The 20648-nt window shown below is 36.7% G+C and overlaps 1 protein-coding gene and 1 long non-coding RNA gene across 6 annotated transcripts in view; one reads left to right on the plus strand and one right to left on the minus strand.

Annotated features, from left to right (window-relative positions):
• LOC147833062 (uncharacterized) overlaps nucleotides 1-20648 on the plus strand; it is a 173899-nt gene that overhangs the window by 62324 nt on the left and 90927 nt on the right. The window lies entirely within an intron of this gene.
• Nucleotides 1-20648, minus strand: part of sorcs3b (sortilin related VPS10 domain containing receptor 3b) — a 109638-nt gene that overhangs the window by 5501 nt on the left and 83489 nt on the right. For both annotated transcript variants that reach the window (XM_087290337.1, XM_087290336.1), the window contains 11 exons: nucleotides 18513-18646; nucleotides 16259-16372; nucleotides 15906-16077; nucleotides 14230-14416; nucleotides 13866-13999; nucleotides 7606-7729; nucleotides 7383-7495; nucleotides 6543-6674; nucleotides 4069-4168; nucleotides 1669-1774; nucleotides 1250-1485 (listed from right to left, as the gene is read on the minus strand). In XM_087290337.1, the coding sequence (XP_087146463.1) occupies nucleotides 1250-1485; nucleotides 1669-1774; nucleotides 4069-4168; nucleotides 6543-6674; nucleotides 7383-7495; nucleotides 7606-7729; nucleotides 13866-13999; nucleotides 14230-14416; nucleotides 15906-16077; nucleotides 16259-16372; nucleotides 18513-18646 (1552 nt within the window). The remainder of the gene's footprint in view (nucleotides 1-1249; nucleotides 1486-1668; nucleotides 1775-4068; nucleotides 4169-6542; nucleotides 6675-7382; nucleotides 7496-7605; nucleotides 7730-13865; nucleotides 14000-14229; nucleotides 14417-15905; nucleotides 16078-16258; nucleotides 16373-18512; nucleotides 18647-20648) is intronic.

A 20648-nucleotide genomic window follows, 5' to 3' on the forward strand; every position in this document is an offset into this window, starting at 1 on the left:
TACATGAATTTTTTTTAAACCTGATTCTTAAGCTACTTTTCACTGCACATGACATTTAGACATGATTGACTGAATACGCCCTTTTGTGGCAGTCGCATAGAATTTTCAGTATTGTCGTGCACCATGGGAGAGAAGCTGCTTGAAATAAAGGAGTGCAAAAGATAGAGCCTTAATTCTCTGTGCATTCACCATGGTAGAATGAATGAATACTAGAAACTCATAGACCTCAACAAATTTTGGAGGGAATGTGGAGACAACATAAAAAAATAATATTTATTATTACTCGTTTATAAATAGAAATGTTTTTTTTTTCAATATAGACTTTTTTTTGATAAACAAAAGAAATAACAAAAATATTTCTCATCTTGTGCGCACAGACCTGCTTGGACAGGCATACTGTCGCATACGGTCTATTTGAAGTAGTTCAAATAATTCAAAATATCCGCAGTTCAGTTCCGATTCAAATTTTCCGGATACAGACGTGATCAGTACTCCACGCAGCTACCGTACTACTCTCCATTGGAAATTAATGACTTCTGGTTTGACGCTTGTCGTTTGTCACATGCAGTGGAAAGGAGGCTTTAGGGTGCATTTCGTACTTTTTGTACATGTCCACAAGGCTGGGCTTGTCGTACAGATCATCTAGCGAACCACTGACCTAAACCTTTCCCTAAATCCAACCAATAGTGTTTTCAAAAGCAAACAGAAGAGAAAAGTGCATGTAGAGCATTTGCATATAGTTTCACCTTGATTTTATATTGCCTTGTCCTCTTTTGTGGAAATTTGATTGACTGGACGCAAACCCGAGCCCAAACAAGAGTTGTACATATGGAGATATATGGGCGAGTTAAATGTATTGGACATTTTGTGTTTATTTGGTGTTGTGCAAAGTACTGCTTGAAATTAATCCTTTATTTGGCTAGATGTCCCTGTAAATATCATAGCGTTTATTTTGTTAAGAAAGTGCAGTCAAATATATCTTTAAGGATGATAAAGGGTATGATATTTATGTTCAAGGGTATTATATTGTGATTTTGCAAAAATGTAGGCTGAAGCACATATTTTTTTATTTATCCAGTGTCAAATATCACCCTTTGAGCTTTAAACATTTAAACTTTGTGTAAGTTCACTTAATTATACTAAAGCACTTCTAAAACAGTATTTATTGGAACTACAGTAAGTTGTTAATCAGATTTATCAAAGACTCAACAAATATTTAGAGAGTGTATGGTGTGACCAGGGGTCTGACCTGTGCTGTGAGCCTCCAGCTCTTTCTCCATCAGTTCTCTTGGTGGTGGCAGATGGCTGAAGCTGTTGTGTGTTCCTGTGTTTAATGGACACGGTGTGTGTGTGTTGTGTGCACTGCAAGACGTGAAGGAAGTGGCTGTTGTACGTGTGCCGTTCTTCTCCTGTCCGACAGCGCTGATCATCTCAGGCTCTTTCTCATGGCTGTCTTCTGTCTCAACGTGGATCCAAGGAATCTTACTGAGCAGACAGAAGCAAAACTAGGCTTGAGGAGAAAAAACTGATGCATTTATTCATTCTAGTCCAAGTAGACTATCACGAGGAAACCGATGTCAGTAAGAGTAAGCGTGTGCAGCATTTGTCAAGATCGGCTGCCATATCAAAATGACTGTGCATAATTAGGTGGGATTTGTTGAGGTTTACCGTTTGAACTTGTAGATGAAGAGAATGGCCAATCCCAGCAGGCCCAGAGAAACCAGTAAGAGCATGGCAGAGCCACTGGGCAAAACACTGGAGTCCACCAGAGGTGCTGCAGGCAATGATACATATGCAGAACCAGTTAAACTCAATGTCTCATCACATGTCCTGATAGACTATATATATGCATATATATAATGTAATGTGTGCATTTTGAATGTATCATACATTATTTACCTTATATGCATTATATAAAATGTTTATAAATACAAACATTATATAATATATATTGGTCATTTCATTAATCAATGTAATAAATTGTACATTCATGCATACACCTTATAAAACTACTATATGTATTTAAGTCAATGATGTGGTGACACAGTGGTGCAGTAGGTAGTGCTGTCGCCTCACAGCAAGAAGGTCGCTGGTTCGAGCCTCGGCTGATTCAGTTTGCGTTTTTGTGTGGAGTTTGCATGTCATTGATTTTAACCATTTTTAAATAAACTGTTTTTAAGTATTCGTCATCATAATCAAAACTTTCCTTAAATATGTTTAGTCTATAACTTTAAAACTTTTAATGTACTGTAATTTCCTAAATGACCACATTGCGTGCACTTTTTTTAACTACCACAAAGTAAAATGAGACCTAAAGTAAGACTAAAATCTAATATTTAAAATTGAAAATTTCACAACCGAACAATATTTTACAAAAAAATGTTAGTGTGGTTTTTCAGTATAATAAATAACAACTTATTATTAAATAACTTACCGAGTAGATTAATTCAACAGCTACATAGCACAAACAAATCTTCAAAGACTTGAAATGCATTGAAAAATAGTTTTAATAAGTAGTATAGCTAGTATTTAGCAAGTAGTTAAGGTAAATATCTTTAGTAAAATAATTTTACTCCCTCAAAATGTCAATTAAACAATTGTTTTTAAACAGTGCTTAATTTGTAAATGAATAATTCACAGAACAAAACCAGAAAATTTAAGTTACCATGACCGAATTTCATTTTTCCCGGAACATGATGTCATTAAAAAAGAGCTTCACATTTCTGAACGGTCTTTAATTATTTTGTGCCATATACAACAATGTAGGCCAGTCATAAATAATAAAGACATGTAGCTACAAACATAAATCGTATAAACATTGACTTTTCAGTTGATTTCAGTGTTATGTGCCAAGTGAAATAACAATTAAAAGACTCACTCAGTCTAATTTTCAAGAAGAGCCCACAGTTAGCTCTTCTGTCATGTTTTCTGATTAACTTGAGATCGCTTTGCTTCTGTCTCCTGCTACCCTGATCCATTCGCACAATTTCATCTTCTCAAGATCTCATTTGAGCAGGTCATATCATATTTACTCATGGTTTAAAAAAAATGAAAATATGCTTGACTGCCTCTTTGCCATTTTGAAATACAAATATTATTTAGGTTGGCCACTATGCCATTATTTATTTTCGGTGTTCAAACGCAAACAGGAATATCAGACATTTTTCGGAACATGATCTGGAAAGATCTAGCTCAAATTAACCAATGATTTAAACTATTTTTGCTGAAAATCTTTGGTTAAGTAGAAATAAAGGAAGACTATGTATATAGTTTGGTATATCAACTGAAACACACACAAACACACACACACACACACACACACACACACACACACACACACACACACACACACACACACACACACACACACATACACACACACACACACACACACACACACACACACACACACACACTGTGCTGTTTTTCAGAGCATGTATGGTAGTATGAAAAGCATATCCATTTTAGTAATACAAAAAAACTGTCTCAGTTGCTCCTCTCTCTCTCTCTCTCAAACACACACACAGACACACACAAACACACTGCAGTTCATCCTTCAGCCCTTTGAGGGTTGACGCATGATGATTGTGACCTTTCGGCAGAATGCAGGAGGCAATCTGAACCTTTTCCTGTTCGGAGCAATGAAGACAAATGGCCGTGTCTGAAAAGGGTAGAATTATATGTGGCAGAGAGACACTCTTTATGATCCCGTAATGTCATTTCCAACTCACTATATTGGTCATGCTCAGACAGGCTCCGCATTATCAATATTAATCTAAAGTCCAAGGTGGAGTACCTGTTCTCTATGATTTTTAGCACCAAGAGAGGGTTGAAAGATTTGCCACAACGAATCGTCACCAATGTGATTAGGTCGTGTATCTTATATAACTACACAGGAGTAAAGTCACCTCACATAATCACTTGACAGCCCTGTATTTTACTACAGTGAGGGTGCAATTAAACCAGAACTCAATGCGATAGACATTTGTGGTCTTCGGGAAGGGTCATCAGAGAACAAGAATTGTCCTGTTAAAGCCTTAATAACAGAAACTAGTGTTCGGGTCTTACCCAATGTGAGCTGAGACAAAGACACAGTGACCCGCGTGTCAGGCTTCAGATCAAACTGGATCAGGTTCTGATTTAAAGCGTTCATGAAGACCTCCGACATCTGAAACAAGAGGAAGATGATGATGAAGAGCAAGGGAAACCTGCTATATTTCTAAAGGTTCAACTGAATTTGGGGAGTTGGATCATTTAAAATAATGCCCCATCTCTGACAGTCAGTTATTTCACTTGCAGTATTCAAGTTTCGTTCTTAAAATGCTTGTGTCAGAAATAATGGCAATAGCTAATGCATTTTATAATATCAAGGTGATATATATGCCTTAAACGTAGATTCAGCTCTTTTCATTCAATATGTGGAGGTAATGCGGCGACAGACTGCAAAAGCACCATCATTTTTTTGTCAGATTTTGTTGTGAATAATTGACTGTGGTTAGAGGCTCCTTAACTGCCATGACTCTCGTGCAAAGTTTGCAAAGTGTGTGAAATCTACAGGCTTGCCTTCAAGGATTAAAACTTCAATTAAAAAATCAGATTTTATGCACATCATTTCACATAAAAATAAAAGCTAGTAAAAAAACAAATGCTCAGATAAAAACAATGAGTTTACTCAATGAGTAAACGAATCATTAAATTAATAAATAAATAAGCTTAATTAAATTAACTCGTCTTCTGGCAATAATATTATGATAAATCTAACCTAGTTCTAACCTAAAAAATTAATGTGAATGAGCAATTCCAGCGGTATGGATGTGACATTTGGAGTAAAATCTTAAAACATAAATTCACAGAGAAAGTTTATCTTAACTTTACATTGAAACATTTGTTTATATTTTCTGAAACAACTGACCACAGAGTTACTGTATGGGATCAAAAAAATATCAAACTGTAAGCATTTTTTATAATTTAAATGAGAAAAATGAACATGCGTTATGGATGTCATGAAAAAAGTCTGCGAGTCTGCAGTGTACAACATGCTTTGTAGAATTTCTGTGAATTAAACTGCACAACCCAAAAGAAACAAAAAGATAATCATAAGGAAAAGAGTTGGCTTTCTATAAAACAAAAATTATTGATTTTATTTTATTTAATATTTTTGTATTTATGAGGAAAAGGCTTCGTTATGGATGTTACATGATTTTAAAAGCATATTTTAAGGAATAAAAAATTGTTCTGTTTGTAAATTTAATAAAGGTGAATTTTATTTAATTACTTTTTATTCAATTGCTGTACATGAATACAGTTAGGCCCAACCGCAATTCTTCCCCTTAGCCCTTCCCTTTACCTTGATTCTGTTTAGCTTGAAAGCGTAGGGCTAAGGGGAATTGCTATTTACCCATTCGAACTAAGATTTTTTAAGGACCTCACTTAAAACCAAGGGGTAAGAAAATTTGCCAGAATACACCATTCACAACAGCAGGATCGCAGCACGTCCGGGTAAGGAGATCCAGAAATTAGTTTTTTTGTCATTATTACGAAATTTTTACAACAAACAAGCACATGTTTTAATATATTCATCACGGCGTTTCTGTTTTACCGTCATGCTTTAAAAAAAAAACACTAAAATAAAAACCGCAAAATTTCGCAATTTATAATCCATAATCATAACTCCTGTATAGCAGTCCCAAAACATTCTGACACTCGATGACACTCGAATACCATGTCAGAAAAGTCTAGTGGCTGGGAATGAGCTTTTTACAGTGTCTGCTATAATGTTAATGTTGTTTTTTGTGTGTTTACATAGATGAATATGGCCACTGTGTAAATGCACAGTACAGTTATGATCTTATTGGCACATTAGATCATTATGATAACATGATATAAAGACAAATACCAAAAAATAACACAACTGAAGTAACTGCAGCAGTCGCGATCGTCTGATCTGATATGAAGAGATCACGATGACATATGATGATTTTTGCAATATCATGCAGCCCTACTAAAAAGCTTTTATTGTTATTATTTTTTTTTCTTTCTCAGATTTTTTGATGAACTTTAAAAAAATGGTCTGCAAAAAGGCTTTATTTGAATAGTGATTTTGAACATAAATCTTGCGTAAGCCATTTAAAATCATCTTAATAAAATTTTCCATTTTTGGAAAACTCTAGATCATCACCCTATATAAATAGAGAATGCAGTCAAAAAAATACTGCTGGTTTTAACATAAATCTGAATTATTGTCATTAATAAATTTGACAGATTTAATTTCCTTTTGTGGTTGCCGGGCATTACAAATTCAGCCCATGACATTTTAAAAGTAAGTGCATGTATTTTTCAGCAGGTTTATTCACTAGCAATAAAGCCAACTTTTATCGCCGCTATAATTTATTTAGCCATCAGAACATAATAATCGGTTATTTTAACAGATTGTATCAATCATAAGACCTTGTCATTTGGGAGAATCACTTTATTCCATTGTGTGTGTGTGTGTGTGTGTGTGTGTGTGTGTGTGTGTGTTTATGTGCGTGTATGGTTCTTGCCTTATTAAGTTGTTCCTCTGTGTGTGATCTGAATGCTGACTGGTTGGTCTCGGGTAGGATAAAGAGCTCAGCAGCTGTTGGAGATCCAGGAAACACAGACACCAACAACTGGTCCTCAGGGAAGCTGCAGACCTGCCGAAAAGCACACAAATAAACACACGCCACTAAACATTAAATTAAGGCAATTTTATCAGCATGCAACATTCATGACAGACTGTATTCATGCATAAACGCTAGTCAATCATTTCACAGCCGTTTGCACATTAATAAAAATCTCCATTAATGTTTGCGAAGCATAATAAGCCATTCCGGAGAATCTGGAGATATTTTCGATATGATGTTGCGTAAGCGCATTGAAAGCACTCAGTTCACATCGAAAATCCAGAGGTATTGGGAGGCCATTATATTTGTGCTTGAGCGACTCATTGTAATGGAGTTCTGTGGAGCAGTTCTTTGGCTCTGTTCTTTAATTGGCTGACTGGCTTTAGAGTCTCTCTGTTGCCGCATCAATATTCACTCTGAACTCCAGTGATTCACTCTCGCCAATAGCACTACATTACCCTATCTCTCGCGCTCAGACTGAGGGGAAATCAGATGGATGCGTGAGAGCGCGTAGAGCCTCTCAGCCGAACACAGAACCTCGCCGGAGAGCCCAGAAAGAGCCATCAGGCTTTAAACCAGCAGCGTTTGAGAGAGAGGAAAGAGAATAGCTGAAGAGAGAGGAAGCGTGGTGAGCTATCAGCGGCCTTTCAAGAAATTTCAGGAGTTCTTTTCAGCAGTTCACCGGCATGAACAGAGCACTCCAGCGGTAGCTGATGATGGACTTTAAGCGCGGTGTACCTGAGCGAGCGTTGCCCTGACAACACGCCCCACGTCCTGTCTCCACTCGGCAACAGACGGGTTGTGCTCTTCCAGGTTTGGAGAAAACGACAGAAGCAAAGAACGAAAGACATCTGGAAACCAGAGAAGACAGAGAAACGTCTTAATTTTCAGCGAAGCTAAAAATATCACATTCTCTATATCAAAAAGCACAGCAATTTTCATGTCTACGGGAGGTCTTCACCTTTGACGGTGATGATTTTCACATCCTGTAGGACTGTACCTCCCGCCGACACCTGTACTGTGACAGGGTTCAGTCCCTCTCGCGTGAACGTGTGTGAAACGCTTCCTTCCAGTGTGATCAGGGGCTGAAAAACACATGCAATTCAGATGTAGCAGCACGGAGAAACGGGAAAGCAAATCCTAACTCTGACTGATATGTGAGTGGCAGAATCATTTATAGCAGAAACCATTTACAGCCCTATATGGCCAAACTCCCGCTGCGTTTCACGGTTCAGTTGTCGTGCTTTTGATCTTAGGACTTGTCGTAGATATATTGGTCTTGCAGATCTTCCTGCTTTTTCACTAGTATTCCTTAACAAGCCACTCTCTGTGTAATTTATGGGCTTTGCTGATCTCATTTTTGGGGTCTTTTTGTCTGGTTGCAGCACATGATGTTGGGCGGGAGCACTCAAATAGACTGGCATTTATGAATGGCATTTTAACATTCGTATTCATTCAAAACAACACAGTTGCTCTTTAATGCTGTCTTGTTTTCCTGTGTAATGGCAATAGTGAATAGGAAAAGGTACTTTCAGTGTATAATGGGTTAAGTTGATGCATTTACTTCACCTAAATTATTTACAAGCAGATTTTCTAATATTGCTAACACACCGGAGGGTCTGGGTTTTGCCTGGCTGCACTCTTTGCTGTAGATTATTACTTTATTAAACATTAAAAGCAACCACATAAAAATACAAAACTGCAATTTTCTTTTTGTTTTTCACTCACTCACTCACTCACTCACTCACTCACTCACTCACTCACTCACTCACTCACTCACTATCCTTCAGCTTAGTCCGACAGGGGAATAAACCGCCAGTTACTCTGGTATAAGTTTTATGCGGTGGATGCCCTGCTGGTCGCAACCCAGCACTGGGAAATCATTGCTTTTCAAGAGGACTGTATAATATTCGCATGTTCCCAATAGCCTGAATGCCTGTATTATACATTCACCTGCCACTTTATTTGGTACACCTTACTACTACCGGGTTGGCCTTAATCATTGGTGGCATAGACTAAAAAAGGTACTGGAAATATTCGTCAGAGATTTTGCTTCATATTGACATGATAGCATCACTGTCACCGACTCGGTCCCAGTCACTCCCCTCGCTGGCCAGCAGAGGCCACCATCTCCGGACTTCTAAGCATTACATCATCCACTTACACTGATCTAGCACACCTGAACTGAATCCCGTTAATGACCCACGTACCCTTTATAAAACGCACTTAAACACTCAGTCTTTGCGAATTCTTGTTCAGCCCCGGCCATCATTACTGAGCGTTATATCCTGCCTGATCTCCTGTGTATTACTCCAGCCCGTTTCTGACTCTGCTTTGCCTTCTGCCTGCCATCGACCCAAGCCTGTTACACAGACTCTGATACTCGCTGCCTGCCCTTGACCCAAGCCTGATACACGGACTCTGAATCACGCCGCCTGCCTCTGATCCATGCCTGGTAAATCACTCTGTGTCTGTCAGCCACCAGCCTTAAGACCTTTATTACTATTGTTGTTGTGTGTTCGCACCTTGGTGCGTGTGGATTGTTTGAGTGAAAGTGTGACTAATAAATACTGCATAATGGATCCCTCCGTGTCAGTCTCCCAGTTACAATCACGCAGTTGCAGCAGATTTGTCCGCTGCATATATATGATGTGAACCTCCCGCCATTTGAGTACAGTGAACTCATTGTCATGTTCAAGAAACCAGTCTGAGATGATTCACTCTTTATAAGATGGCGCGTTATTCTGCTGGATCAGAAGATGGGTACTCTGTGGTCATAAAGGGATGGACATGGTCAGCAACAATACTCAGGTAGGCTGTGGCGTTGACACGATGCTCAGTTAGTATTAATGGGCACACCATTGGTACTAATCCCACACACCATTACAACACCACCAGCAGCCTGAACCATTGATATGAGGCAGGATGGATCCATGCTTTTATATTGTTGATGCCAAATTCTGACCCTACCATCTTAGCAGAAATGGAGACTCATCAGACCCATTTTGGTGCCTGTGTGAATTGTAGCCTCAGTTTCCTGTTATTGTCTGACAGGAGTGGCACCCAGTGTGGTCTTCTGCTGCTGTGGCCCATCTGCCTCAAAGATGGACGTGTTGTGCATTCAGAGATAGTAACGATAGTATTTGAGTAACTGTTGCCTTTCTATCAGCTAGAACCAGTTTGGCCATTCTCCTCTGACCTCTAGCATCAACAAGGCATTTGCGCCCACAGAGCTGCCGCTCACTGGTTATTTTCTCTTTTTCTGAACATCCTCTGTAAACCCTAAAGATGGTTCTCCGTGAAAATCCAAGGAGTTTCTCAAATACTCAGACCAGCCTGTCTGGCACCAACAACCATGCCAAGTTCAGATTCACTTAAATTACCTCTGTTCCCCATTCTGATGCTCAGTTTGAACTGCAGCAGATCGACTTGACCATGTCTACATGCTGCCATATGATTGGCTGATTAGAAATTTGCGTTAACGAGTAGTTGGACAGATGTACCTAATAAAGTGGCCGGTGAGTGCATATCGGAGCATATAGGCATATATTTCGAAATGTCCAAATTATACTAAATGACAAAACAAAGCTTCTGTACAAGTGAGCTTTTAAATGCTTTTAAACTGCTCAGCTCTGTGGCAGGTTTCCAGAGGAAAGCACTCTAGAACTTAAATGCATAATCATTAAAAGCTGCTCTTTCTCTTTTTATGTGTTTCACCTCAGAAAAGCAGATCTGAACTGAATGATCTCATGGTGCGATTAGGAACAACATTCAGTGATGTTTGAAAGCATCATAAAACAGTGATTCATCTGCCTATTATAACTGTAGGTTAAATCTGTCCTAATACCAAATGAGATAAGAAGCCAATATAATGATGTCAAAATGAAAAACAAAGTGTCAGCAAAATGATCTTTAATTAAATGAACCTACAGCAACTGCTTAATTTTCTGAGAACAGTTTTATGCTAACCATGGTCACAGTTATTTGATCAAAAAGACAGTAGTGTTGTGAAAGAATATTATCCTTTAAAAAACATTCTCTATTTTAATATGATTAAAAGTGTAATTAATTAATATGATGGAAAACTTAATTTTCAGCAGTCTCTACTCCACTTAATTTGCCGCTTGTGTTATTTTTACAGTTGAAAATGCTTATTCATCTTAATTCAGTGTGGAAACTGAAAAAATGATTCAGATCATCAGCTCATTAGCAGAGACTGAAAGACCTGTAATGGGTGTAAAAGACAAAGGAAGCATCCAAAACATGCGGTGTTGGTGGTCATCCAGGAACATGGTTGAGAAACACTGATTTAGATCTTTTGAGACTGAAATCTTACATTTCTTACTTCTTACTGCACGATTCTGGCTAAAATGAGAATCGCGATTTTTTCTTTTTTTTTTGCTTAAGATAAAGATCACGATTTTCTCACGATTTTGTAGATATAAAATAAAGGTTAATATGAGTAGGCTATTATTATTGTTATTTACTCAAACATGGTAGATAAACAATAATAATATTAGACCTGTGTGTAGCTCTACAGTTAGTTATCATGCAAACGGTTTGAACGGTGGACTTGAATGGACTTTAAGTTTTTCCTGTCGATACTTGGGCGACTGCTTTTATGCTTCCATCTTGAACTTGAAAATATGATAGGCTAATTCGTAGAAATGCTAGATTAAGATCATCTATGGGGTCGAATTGAGAACACAATCTTTTTTCGATTAATCGTGCAGCCCTATTTATAACATTACAAAAGTCATTTAAAAAAATCAGTGTGAAAAAGTAGGCTAAAAGCCCATTCTAATTGTACCTTTTGACAAGCAATCTACAATTAAAATTCTATATGGGCGTTTAATCTAAGCCAATCTCTGAGCTGGAAGCACTTTGCCCAATGCATTTTTCCAACTACGCCTTTCATTCAACAAAAGCTATTCTGACAGAGTTAAAAATCAGTTATTCTTTTTATTTTTACAGTTGAAAATGCTTGTTCATTTTACAGTGTGGAAACTGCAAAAATATTTTTAAGTTAAGTTAAAAATAACAGTTGTTTAGATCTTTTGAGACAGAAATCTTACTTTTTTTTATACAGGGTTTCTACAGGTTTCATGAAATTTCAGACTTACACAAGGCTAAACCCTAAAGATTTAATGGCCAAGTTAAAACCTTAAACATTAAAAACAAATGTTGTTGTAAGGAAGGTAATTAAACCATATTAAAAAGTCAACAGAGTTAATAAATAAATGTTTCTTAACTTATATTGAAATATAGTGTTAGTCATTGGACGAGTGTTGGCTCAATTAAGTATAGCTTTACATGGACTCGTTTAAAATGATTTAAGACCTACAAGACAATATGTCCATGGATTTGAGACTTTTTAAGGCCTAAAATTTGTTTTTTAAAACTTAAGACATTTTCAGACTTTTTAAGTTTCTGTAGATACCCTGTTATAATATTATAAAAGCTAGAGCTGCATGATACTGGAAAAATATGACATTGCGACATTTTATTTTTCTGCGATTATATATTGCGATATGAATACAATTTTGCTTAATTTGGAATGAAATCATTAACTTTAATTGGAATAATCGTGTAAAGGAGTTAATAAAATAAATTCTAAGTGTAAATAAATAAGATAAGAGCAAAGATAAAAGTAAATTAAGTAATCAGATATTTAGGTACAGTATACGATACAATATGATACAATACGATATGATATTACCATTATATTTTGCCCCCAATCATGTAGTCTTAATATCAGCGATATATCACAAGAAAACCATCCACAATATATCATGATGTTTTTAAATGAAGGGGGAAAACGCATCAAAAAGATATATTTTATTAACAGCACATATATTTTGTAGAATTGCAACATTGATATGTGTTCAATCCCACACTGCGAGAAGCGCCCCCATGTATTGTTGTTAATGTTAAATGATACAGTAGCAGTGCAAGGCTGATGAATTAGTTCAGATTTTTTTGTACTTTTAAATAAATATTGATACTTGGCTACATCAATAATGTATCCCAAGTGGAATTATCACAATAAATCAGAATCAATATTTTGTCCTGGCCCTGTTATTAAATAATCAAATGTAATGTAAAATAACACTGTACATTCTTTATTGCTGATCAACTAAAATCATCCCAACGCAGATGCTGCGATGTGACTATTGCAAATGCACACATTTCAGTATCGTCACTGTAATGACATACAGTGCTTAGTTTTTAATAGGAAGTTATTCAATATCATCTTTATTTATTTTTTAAAATATTTTTTATTATTTATTTATTTATTTATTTATTTATCAGGATCCCCATTTAGCCACTACCAAGGTTTTGTGCATATACATTAGATTAGTCAGTACTTAAGCCAAAACTGGAGCTTATGTAACAAATTAACTTACGATAACGGTCTAAAAAGGAGTACACACAAACCTATATGTTATAGAAAAAAATTAAATACAAATTTTAAAAAGAGGAAAAATCAAGAGAAGCAGAAAAACTGAATAATTTAGTTGAAATTTTGTAGGTTGTAATTATGTTTTGCAATATTTTGCTAGAATTTAAGTGTATTATCTTCCAATTTCTAAGTATGTTTGGTGACTAAAATATTATTTTAATAAATATATCTGCTTAATAAATCTGTTTTGTTTAAATGCACCAAAATACATTGCCTATTTTCATGGAGAAATTGATAAAAATATCAATTTTCATTACTTAATTATGCTAAGCAGCCATAATAAAAGTCATTTAAAAAAACAGTGTGACCAAACTTGTGAAAAGTAGGCTAAATGCCCAATCAAATCTTGCCTTTTGACAAGCAATCTACAATTAAAATTCTATGTGGGCTTTTAATCTATTCCAGATCTCTGAGCTGGAAGCACTTTCCCCAATGCATTTTCCCAGCTATGCCTGTCATTCAACAAAAGCTATTCTGACAGAGTTGAAATTCAGTTATTCTTTTTATTTTGGCAGCAAGTTTCATACTGCAAAGCGAAAAAAACCCACAGTGTCACAGTATCGCCCCGGCCCAAACATCGAGCTTTTTACTTACTTGACCCCAATTCCAATCCATCCTAATAACAGGTTTACCTTTCTGGCCTTGGCAAGCACAATATCTTTGGCCGAGCCCTTGTTTTGTTGCAGGTCAGAAGTAATACTGGAATAGCTGGCTAACTGATGTGGGCCTCTGGGCCGCATGCGTATAAATGTTCGAACCTCAGTGTTGTTATTGAACCACCAGTAGAAGGTGGCCGTCCTGGGCTGACTGGGCCACAACACTGCTGTCAGGTTGGCTTCTCTTCCTCTGGCCACGACCACCGGTGCCGAAAGAAAGATACGCTCCACAGGACCTAACAACAACACATCGGACGTGAGATCTTATCAGACGCAATATGAAGTCAATAACGATCACATTGAGCAGCGATTTCTTTTCCTATGTTGTTTATTGAGAGCTGCTTCAGAAATAGATTGTCTCGATGTGCAGTCAGTTGTATAGAGGTAATTTGCTGTGACAGGAAAGAGCTTTTTGTATGGTGGATTCTTATGGAGAATTGGAATAAGTGTGTGCTTATGTACGTACTGGTGATGTGCAGATAGAGCGAGCTGCTGTCAGAGCCCTGGCTGTTCTGAGCACGTGCGCTGACCCTGAATATCCCAGCGACCCTGTATGTGTGTGTGATGCTGTCACCAAGGCGGCTTATGTTGGAGTATGACACCGAGATGCCATCTCCAAAGTCCACATGGAGACTGGTCGACAGTGAGTCACCCTGCAGAGAAAACAATAACAGAGAGAGATAAAGGACTGATGTATTGTATGGTTTTGCATGTAAAGGCTTTGGGAAACTGAAGGGTGATTTACAGCAGTTCAAACTGTGGCTGACTGGAGATGGGAATCTGATTAAAAAGAAAATAAGAATGATAAAATGATCAGAGGTACGAACTCTAAATTAATTGTATTATTATAATACTAATTATGAATATTTTAATATAGTCATTTATATTAAAACAACAATCAGTTAAAGGTTTGGGATCAGTAAGATTTTTTGAGAACACTTTCTAGTTACACACTATGAATCATTTATTAAGCATTAGTAAATAGTTCATTCATCATTTGCTAAGCATTATTTCTACATTAATAGATGTTAGTAAGCAGTTTATGAGTATAACTACAAATGCTGTATTCTTGACTTATAAGTGCATGTGTAATGTTCTTATTGATTGTGTTTTCATACTTTAATGATTCATTTTTCAATTAAGTATCACATTATTTACAAAGCAGTTATTGAAGAAGTGTGTTGGTATTTTTACTGATCAGTCAGAATTCGTTAGTCAATGAATAATTCATTCATTCATTTTCTTGTTTGATTAGTCCCTTTATTAATCCGGGGTCGCCACAGCGGAATGAAGCACCAACTTATCCAGCAAGTTTTTACGCAGCGGATGCCCTTCCAGCTGCAACCCATCTCTAAGAAACATCCATACACACACACACACAACGGACAATTTAGCCTACCCAATTCACCTGTACCGCATGTCTTTGGACTGTGGGGGAAACCGGAGCACCCGGAGGAAACCCACGCAAACGCAGGGAGATCATGCAAACTCCACACAGAAACGCCAACTGAGCCGAGGATCGACCCAGCGACCTTCTTGCTGTGAGGCAAACATGCCACCCACTGCGCCACTGTGTTGCCCTCAATGAATAATAAACTATTAAAATTAAAAGTTATATATATCCTCTTATTCAGGCATATACTGTAGTAATAGTTACTTTGAATATTAATAAATGCTTTATTAATTAATTCACACTGCTTCTCGCTCACCAGAGAGAGATTCGATCTTGCAAATTTGTCTGATAACCTGACAGTCCATATTGTTTGAAAATATTTAAAAAAACAAAACAAAATAAAGAACAGCTGGGTTCATTGTGTTTCCTCATGACTTGTATCATTTGCTTGGTTTCGTCACTTTAGTGTTTGTTCTATCGCTTTAAATTCATAGCTAATCAGCCAATCACATCGCTCAATTTTTTGGATGCCGACATCGATTCTACATGCTGAATCTGGCAAACTCCCTATGATGTGAGCCTGACAAGAGGAAGTGTAAAACCCACCAAACAAACTAGCTTGATAGATGCTAACCAATGGCTTTGATGCTACTCAACAGCCAACAGTCAGCTTGGTGTGTCCTGGCCTCAAACATTGATCAGCATTTACACCATTGAAATTTGGTCAAGTTGGTGTTTTGCTAACTCACATTTTGCAATGCGACTCTGAAGGTGATGTTGGTTCCCAGTACAGCAGTGAGTTGTGTGTTAATAGTGCTCAGTTGAAGGCCACTGGGTGCTATGGGTTTACACTGTTGCATTCTGGGACTCAGTGTATCCTTCAGACCCTCTCTACAGTTATTCAACATCACTCTCCTGTACCTGCACAAACAGATACGGATGCTTTAGAAAACACTCTATGTAAGACAAAAAGGGACATGCACTTCATATACAAAAGATGCTTACTCAAACGCTCTTGTACAAGCTAGATATTTTCATCTCAATAAGTCTTCTATTGCATATATGAATCGTACTGCAGTGTGTGTGTGTGTGTGTGTGTTACCCTGTACTGTTGCGGTAGCGCTGTCCATAACTGCAGGTGTGTGCCGGTAAATTGACATCATACCAAAATGCAGGTGCACATTTTCCACTGGTCTGTCTCTCAAACCCATAATCACTGGAAGGAAATCAAGAAAACACATCAATTATTCAGTTTGGTTAAGGTTTTCTCTAGGATGCCTCAGCAGGCTGTAGAGAGAAGTGACTTGCATATATACTATATAGAAAGCATCTTTAAAAAGAGCGTCTTCAATACTTTTCTCAATGCATTTTAGGATATTAAATATGTATTTTCAATCTCTGTATTTTCAGATAGGGCTGCACGATATTGGAAAAATCTGACATTGCGATATTTTGTTTTTTGCTATATATATTGCGATATGAATACAATTTAATCAGCTGACTTGAATAGCTCTATTTGGGAAAAAAGTCTTGAATTCAGATTGATTGGGGTGATTTTGTGTGAGAATTGGGCTGTAAATCTTGCTTGAAGATTTCAAGCATAAGTAATCACAACAGAGCAAAGAAATAGTGAAATAAGCTGTACTGGTTTTCCAGAGAGTCAAACAGTATTCAGGTACAGATATTGAATAATGAAATGTAAAATACCACTGTATAGTCTTTGTTGTATTAATAATTTAGTAAAATTATTGTCCATTAAAGTTACAACATCTTTATTGTGCCCGAGTGCTTTTAACTTTCTTGAAATGTCCTTTAAAACACATGCAACTGTGAACGTTTCACTCTCTTATGGTTATACATTGCAATGTCTAATGTATTCTCAATTGCTGTGCTGATCAACTATAATCCCTCAAAATTGCATATTTTTTCATGTGACTGTTGTGGACACACCCATTGCGATACTATTGCTGAAAAGATAAATTGTGCAGCCCAATTTTTAGTTGTTATTTTTAATAATCTAATGATGATTGATTTTAAAGAGTATTTCCTTATGTCACTTTAAACTGTATGGAAGTGTCTTGAAAAATATCTAGTAAAATATTTTTTACTGTCATCATGACAAAGATCAAATAAATCAGTTATTAGAGATGAGTTATTAAAACTATTATGTTTAGAAATGTGTTGAAAAAATATTGAGTTCACAAAGTGGTGCAAATGGATTTGCCATTCAAACAGCAAGATGCAAAATGTGAAAATTAGGGTTGCGCTAGTCTGAAAATAGCAACAAATCATGCCATACACGTATGTGCCTTATTGTGACAGGTGTATGATAAAGCCCAATGTCTCTAAAAACCCCATTTTCCCCATTCATTGCAAAGGCAACATTTATTATCAATCAGTTTTTTTTACATTGACATTTTTCTATCAAGCAGTTACAATATATTTTATTTCAGCTATATTTCAATTTACAAAAACAGTTTAAAAGTTCAACAGTTTAATAGTCTTGGTTATAGTTCCAAATAACCATGCTGAATCGGGCTGTTAAACAGTTTTGGTATTAACTGGAGCTATTATAGTAAATGTAGTGTAGAGCATGGGAAATGTACTGCAGCGATAAACAAAGCTGTTTTAATGGCAGAAGTCAGCTTCAAGTCTATAACACTTAAACTCATCTGGATGGAACCCTGGTGAGCAAACATTTCAAGCAGCCCGGTAATCTTGAGTTGTGATCGGTTTGTGCATTTCCAAGGTAAAAATGACTGTAAGGGATCAGGGCTAAACTCAGTAACACCAGCTCCTCCAGGCTAATCAGATCACTGCCACATTTATCATCCATTTAAATATTCATTACTTATTCATTTGGAGATAATTAATCATTTGACATTATGCTAATTCTGCGCGCCTCTCATTCATACGTGTAATTTGCCTAAGAGCAGACGACTCTAATGGAGCCTGTGTGCGGTACAAGGGAGATTTATGTCGTCGTTATGATCAGCGCAGGAGTGTGTCTCCATGTGCATCGTGGTGGGCTTGTAAAGACATCTCCATCAGTATGGCGAAATGATTACAGCTGGCGGATGTAAAACCAGGCTTTTACCTTGCTAATTTAATGTAGCAACTGCAACAGAATCATAAGCTGCGTTGAGCAGACATTAAAAAAAGCAACAGATGAGGTGAAAAAACTTGTCTTTTTTCATATTCAGATGCCACTTAATTAATCTGTATAATTGGTTGGATCCCTGCAGCTTTTGTTCTCTGCATGCAACACTGAGTCCTTTGATCTGCAAGAGTTACTGTCACTCATTTGCTCCATTGGAAAAGCAGCTGCTGTGTGTTTTCGCATGTGTGGGACTCACCACTCAAAGTCATAGAGGGTGCAGATGCAGGGCTCAGCTGAAACGACTCGAGAATACTCCCGACCCAGAGTGCAACGCGTGCCCGGCTTCCTCTTCATATACACCTGTCTCTCTCCCATCACACACACCTCACCCTGAAATGCAAAAATATGCAGACACTCACATACGGACACAGTCGTAGGATTTCCCAACTTATTAGAACTAGATTTTTTTTTTACTTAAGGCTCCAATGTTCCTCAAGTGAAATATGTGGACTCATTTTCAGCAAGGTACGGCCAAAAACAGTTTAATTGGAGTTTGAGTAAATATGTGCAAATGGGAGCAAATACAGATAAAGTCAAAATGATTAGCTCTCCTGTGAATTTAAATTTCTTTTTCAAATATTTCCCAAATGATCTTTGAACAGAGCAAGGAATTTTTCACTGTATTTGCTATAATATTTTTTATTTTTTAATTAGAAAAAACTTTAAGGTCAATATTATTAGCAATATTTTTTATCGATTGTCTACAGAACAGACCACTGTTATACAATGATTTGGCTAATAACCTTAACTTACCCAATTAACCTAATAAAGTCTTTAAATTGCACTTATAACTAGTAAAATAAAATTTACTGTCATCATGGCAAAGATAAAATAAATCAGTTATTAAAATTTAGTTATTAAAACTACTATGCTTAAAAATGTGTTGAAAAAATCTTTTTGTTTATGGGGGCTTTTAATTCAGGGGAGCTAATAACTCTCACTTTAAATGTATGTAGGGATGCAACGATTATAGATTTTGGTTGTACAATTATAGTCTGAGGAATAATCCCGGTTATCATGATTATTATGCATTCAGTAATTTCAAACAAATAGTTTAGAAAATGACATGAAAGTGTTATTTATTGCTGCGCACTGACCAGTTAATGCAGCACAAAATAATAATAATAAAAAAGAACAATCGTGAATTTCTCTTTTTTGACTTAAAAATAATTAAAGCATTTTTTTGGCATTTGAACACAAGTAATCACTTGACAATGAAAATATTCACAAAACAATGAATGAATAAATAAATAAATAAAACTACGAATAATTTTTGTCTTATATAAATCTAAGATAAAGGCTAGGGTTGGGTGATGTCGACCAATTTGGCATCGTACGAAGTCTAATGTGAAACATCATGATGGACGATGGCATCGTCATCATTGGCAGCGGTGAATTAATTATTTATAAATAATTAATTAATTTGTAGTGAATTAATTATTTGTAGCCTACCGTTTCAACTACCTGACCCGCATGGTCTTTGTTTTACCCATAACCAAATCATAAATAAATAAAGCTAAGTTGCACACAAATTGCCACTTGTCAATCACATTTTCTGCTTAGACTGTGACATGAACAGGCAGAGTAATCTGTGTTGTTATAATTGCGTCAAAAGTTGCACAACCAACAGGAACTAACCAACAGTATCTGAAGCTTTCGCTAAATTTAGAAAGTACATGCATGAAAGCGAAAGATTGAATCAGTGTTCTAATGGAGTGATATGTTACCTGACGACCGAAGAGTCGTTAGATAGAGAGCAGATGAATTAAATATCACATTTAACAACTATAGTGAGATGCAATCCAGCTGTACATCCTTGATAAACTGTCCGACCTGCAATGCTCTCTGAGGTTTTGTGCTCAAAGGACCTGCTGACTGCTAAAGCTCAGATGTTGCTGCGCATGACAGAGTGTTTGTGTTTGTGAGTATGTGTGGTCACTTGATGTGCGTTTTCAGTGGTATTGTGTGCTAGATGAAATGCCAGTGTGGACATGGGTCGTTTTCATTCTAAAATGCCATTTTAAAACTAAAACATATTAGAGTAAACGAGGCCTAAGTGAATGTTTTTCACGAGTGGGTTGCTTCTGCCTTTAATCCAATGTTTGTGCGTATTAGCGTCGGGGTTCAAGCTCGGAACTTTAAACTAGCATAACTTTGTTTAGTTGCAGCAGTTTTGTTTTATGCAGAAACACAGTGTTTAGAAGCCTTTACGATTAATTAACCGTGAAGAATTAAAGCACGGTTTATAGTGAAATTGGTTAAATCGTTACATCCCTAAATATATGTGAAGGTTTTCCTATCCTTATTCAAGATGTGAGTCAAAACAAAGCAT

This window comes from Danio rerio, chromosome 17 (genome assembly GCF_052040795.2).
Source record: "Danio rerio strain M-AB ecotype USA chromosome 17, GRCz13ab, whole genome shotgun sequence".
NCBI lineage: Eukaryota > Metazoa > Chordata > Actinopteri > Cypriniformes > Danionidae > Danio > Danio rerio.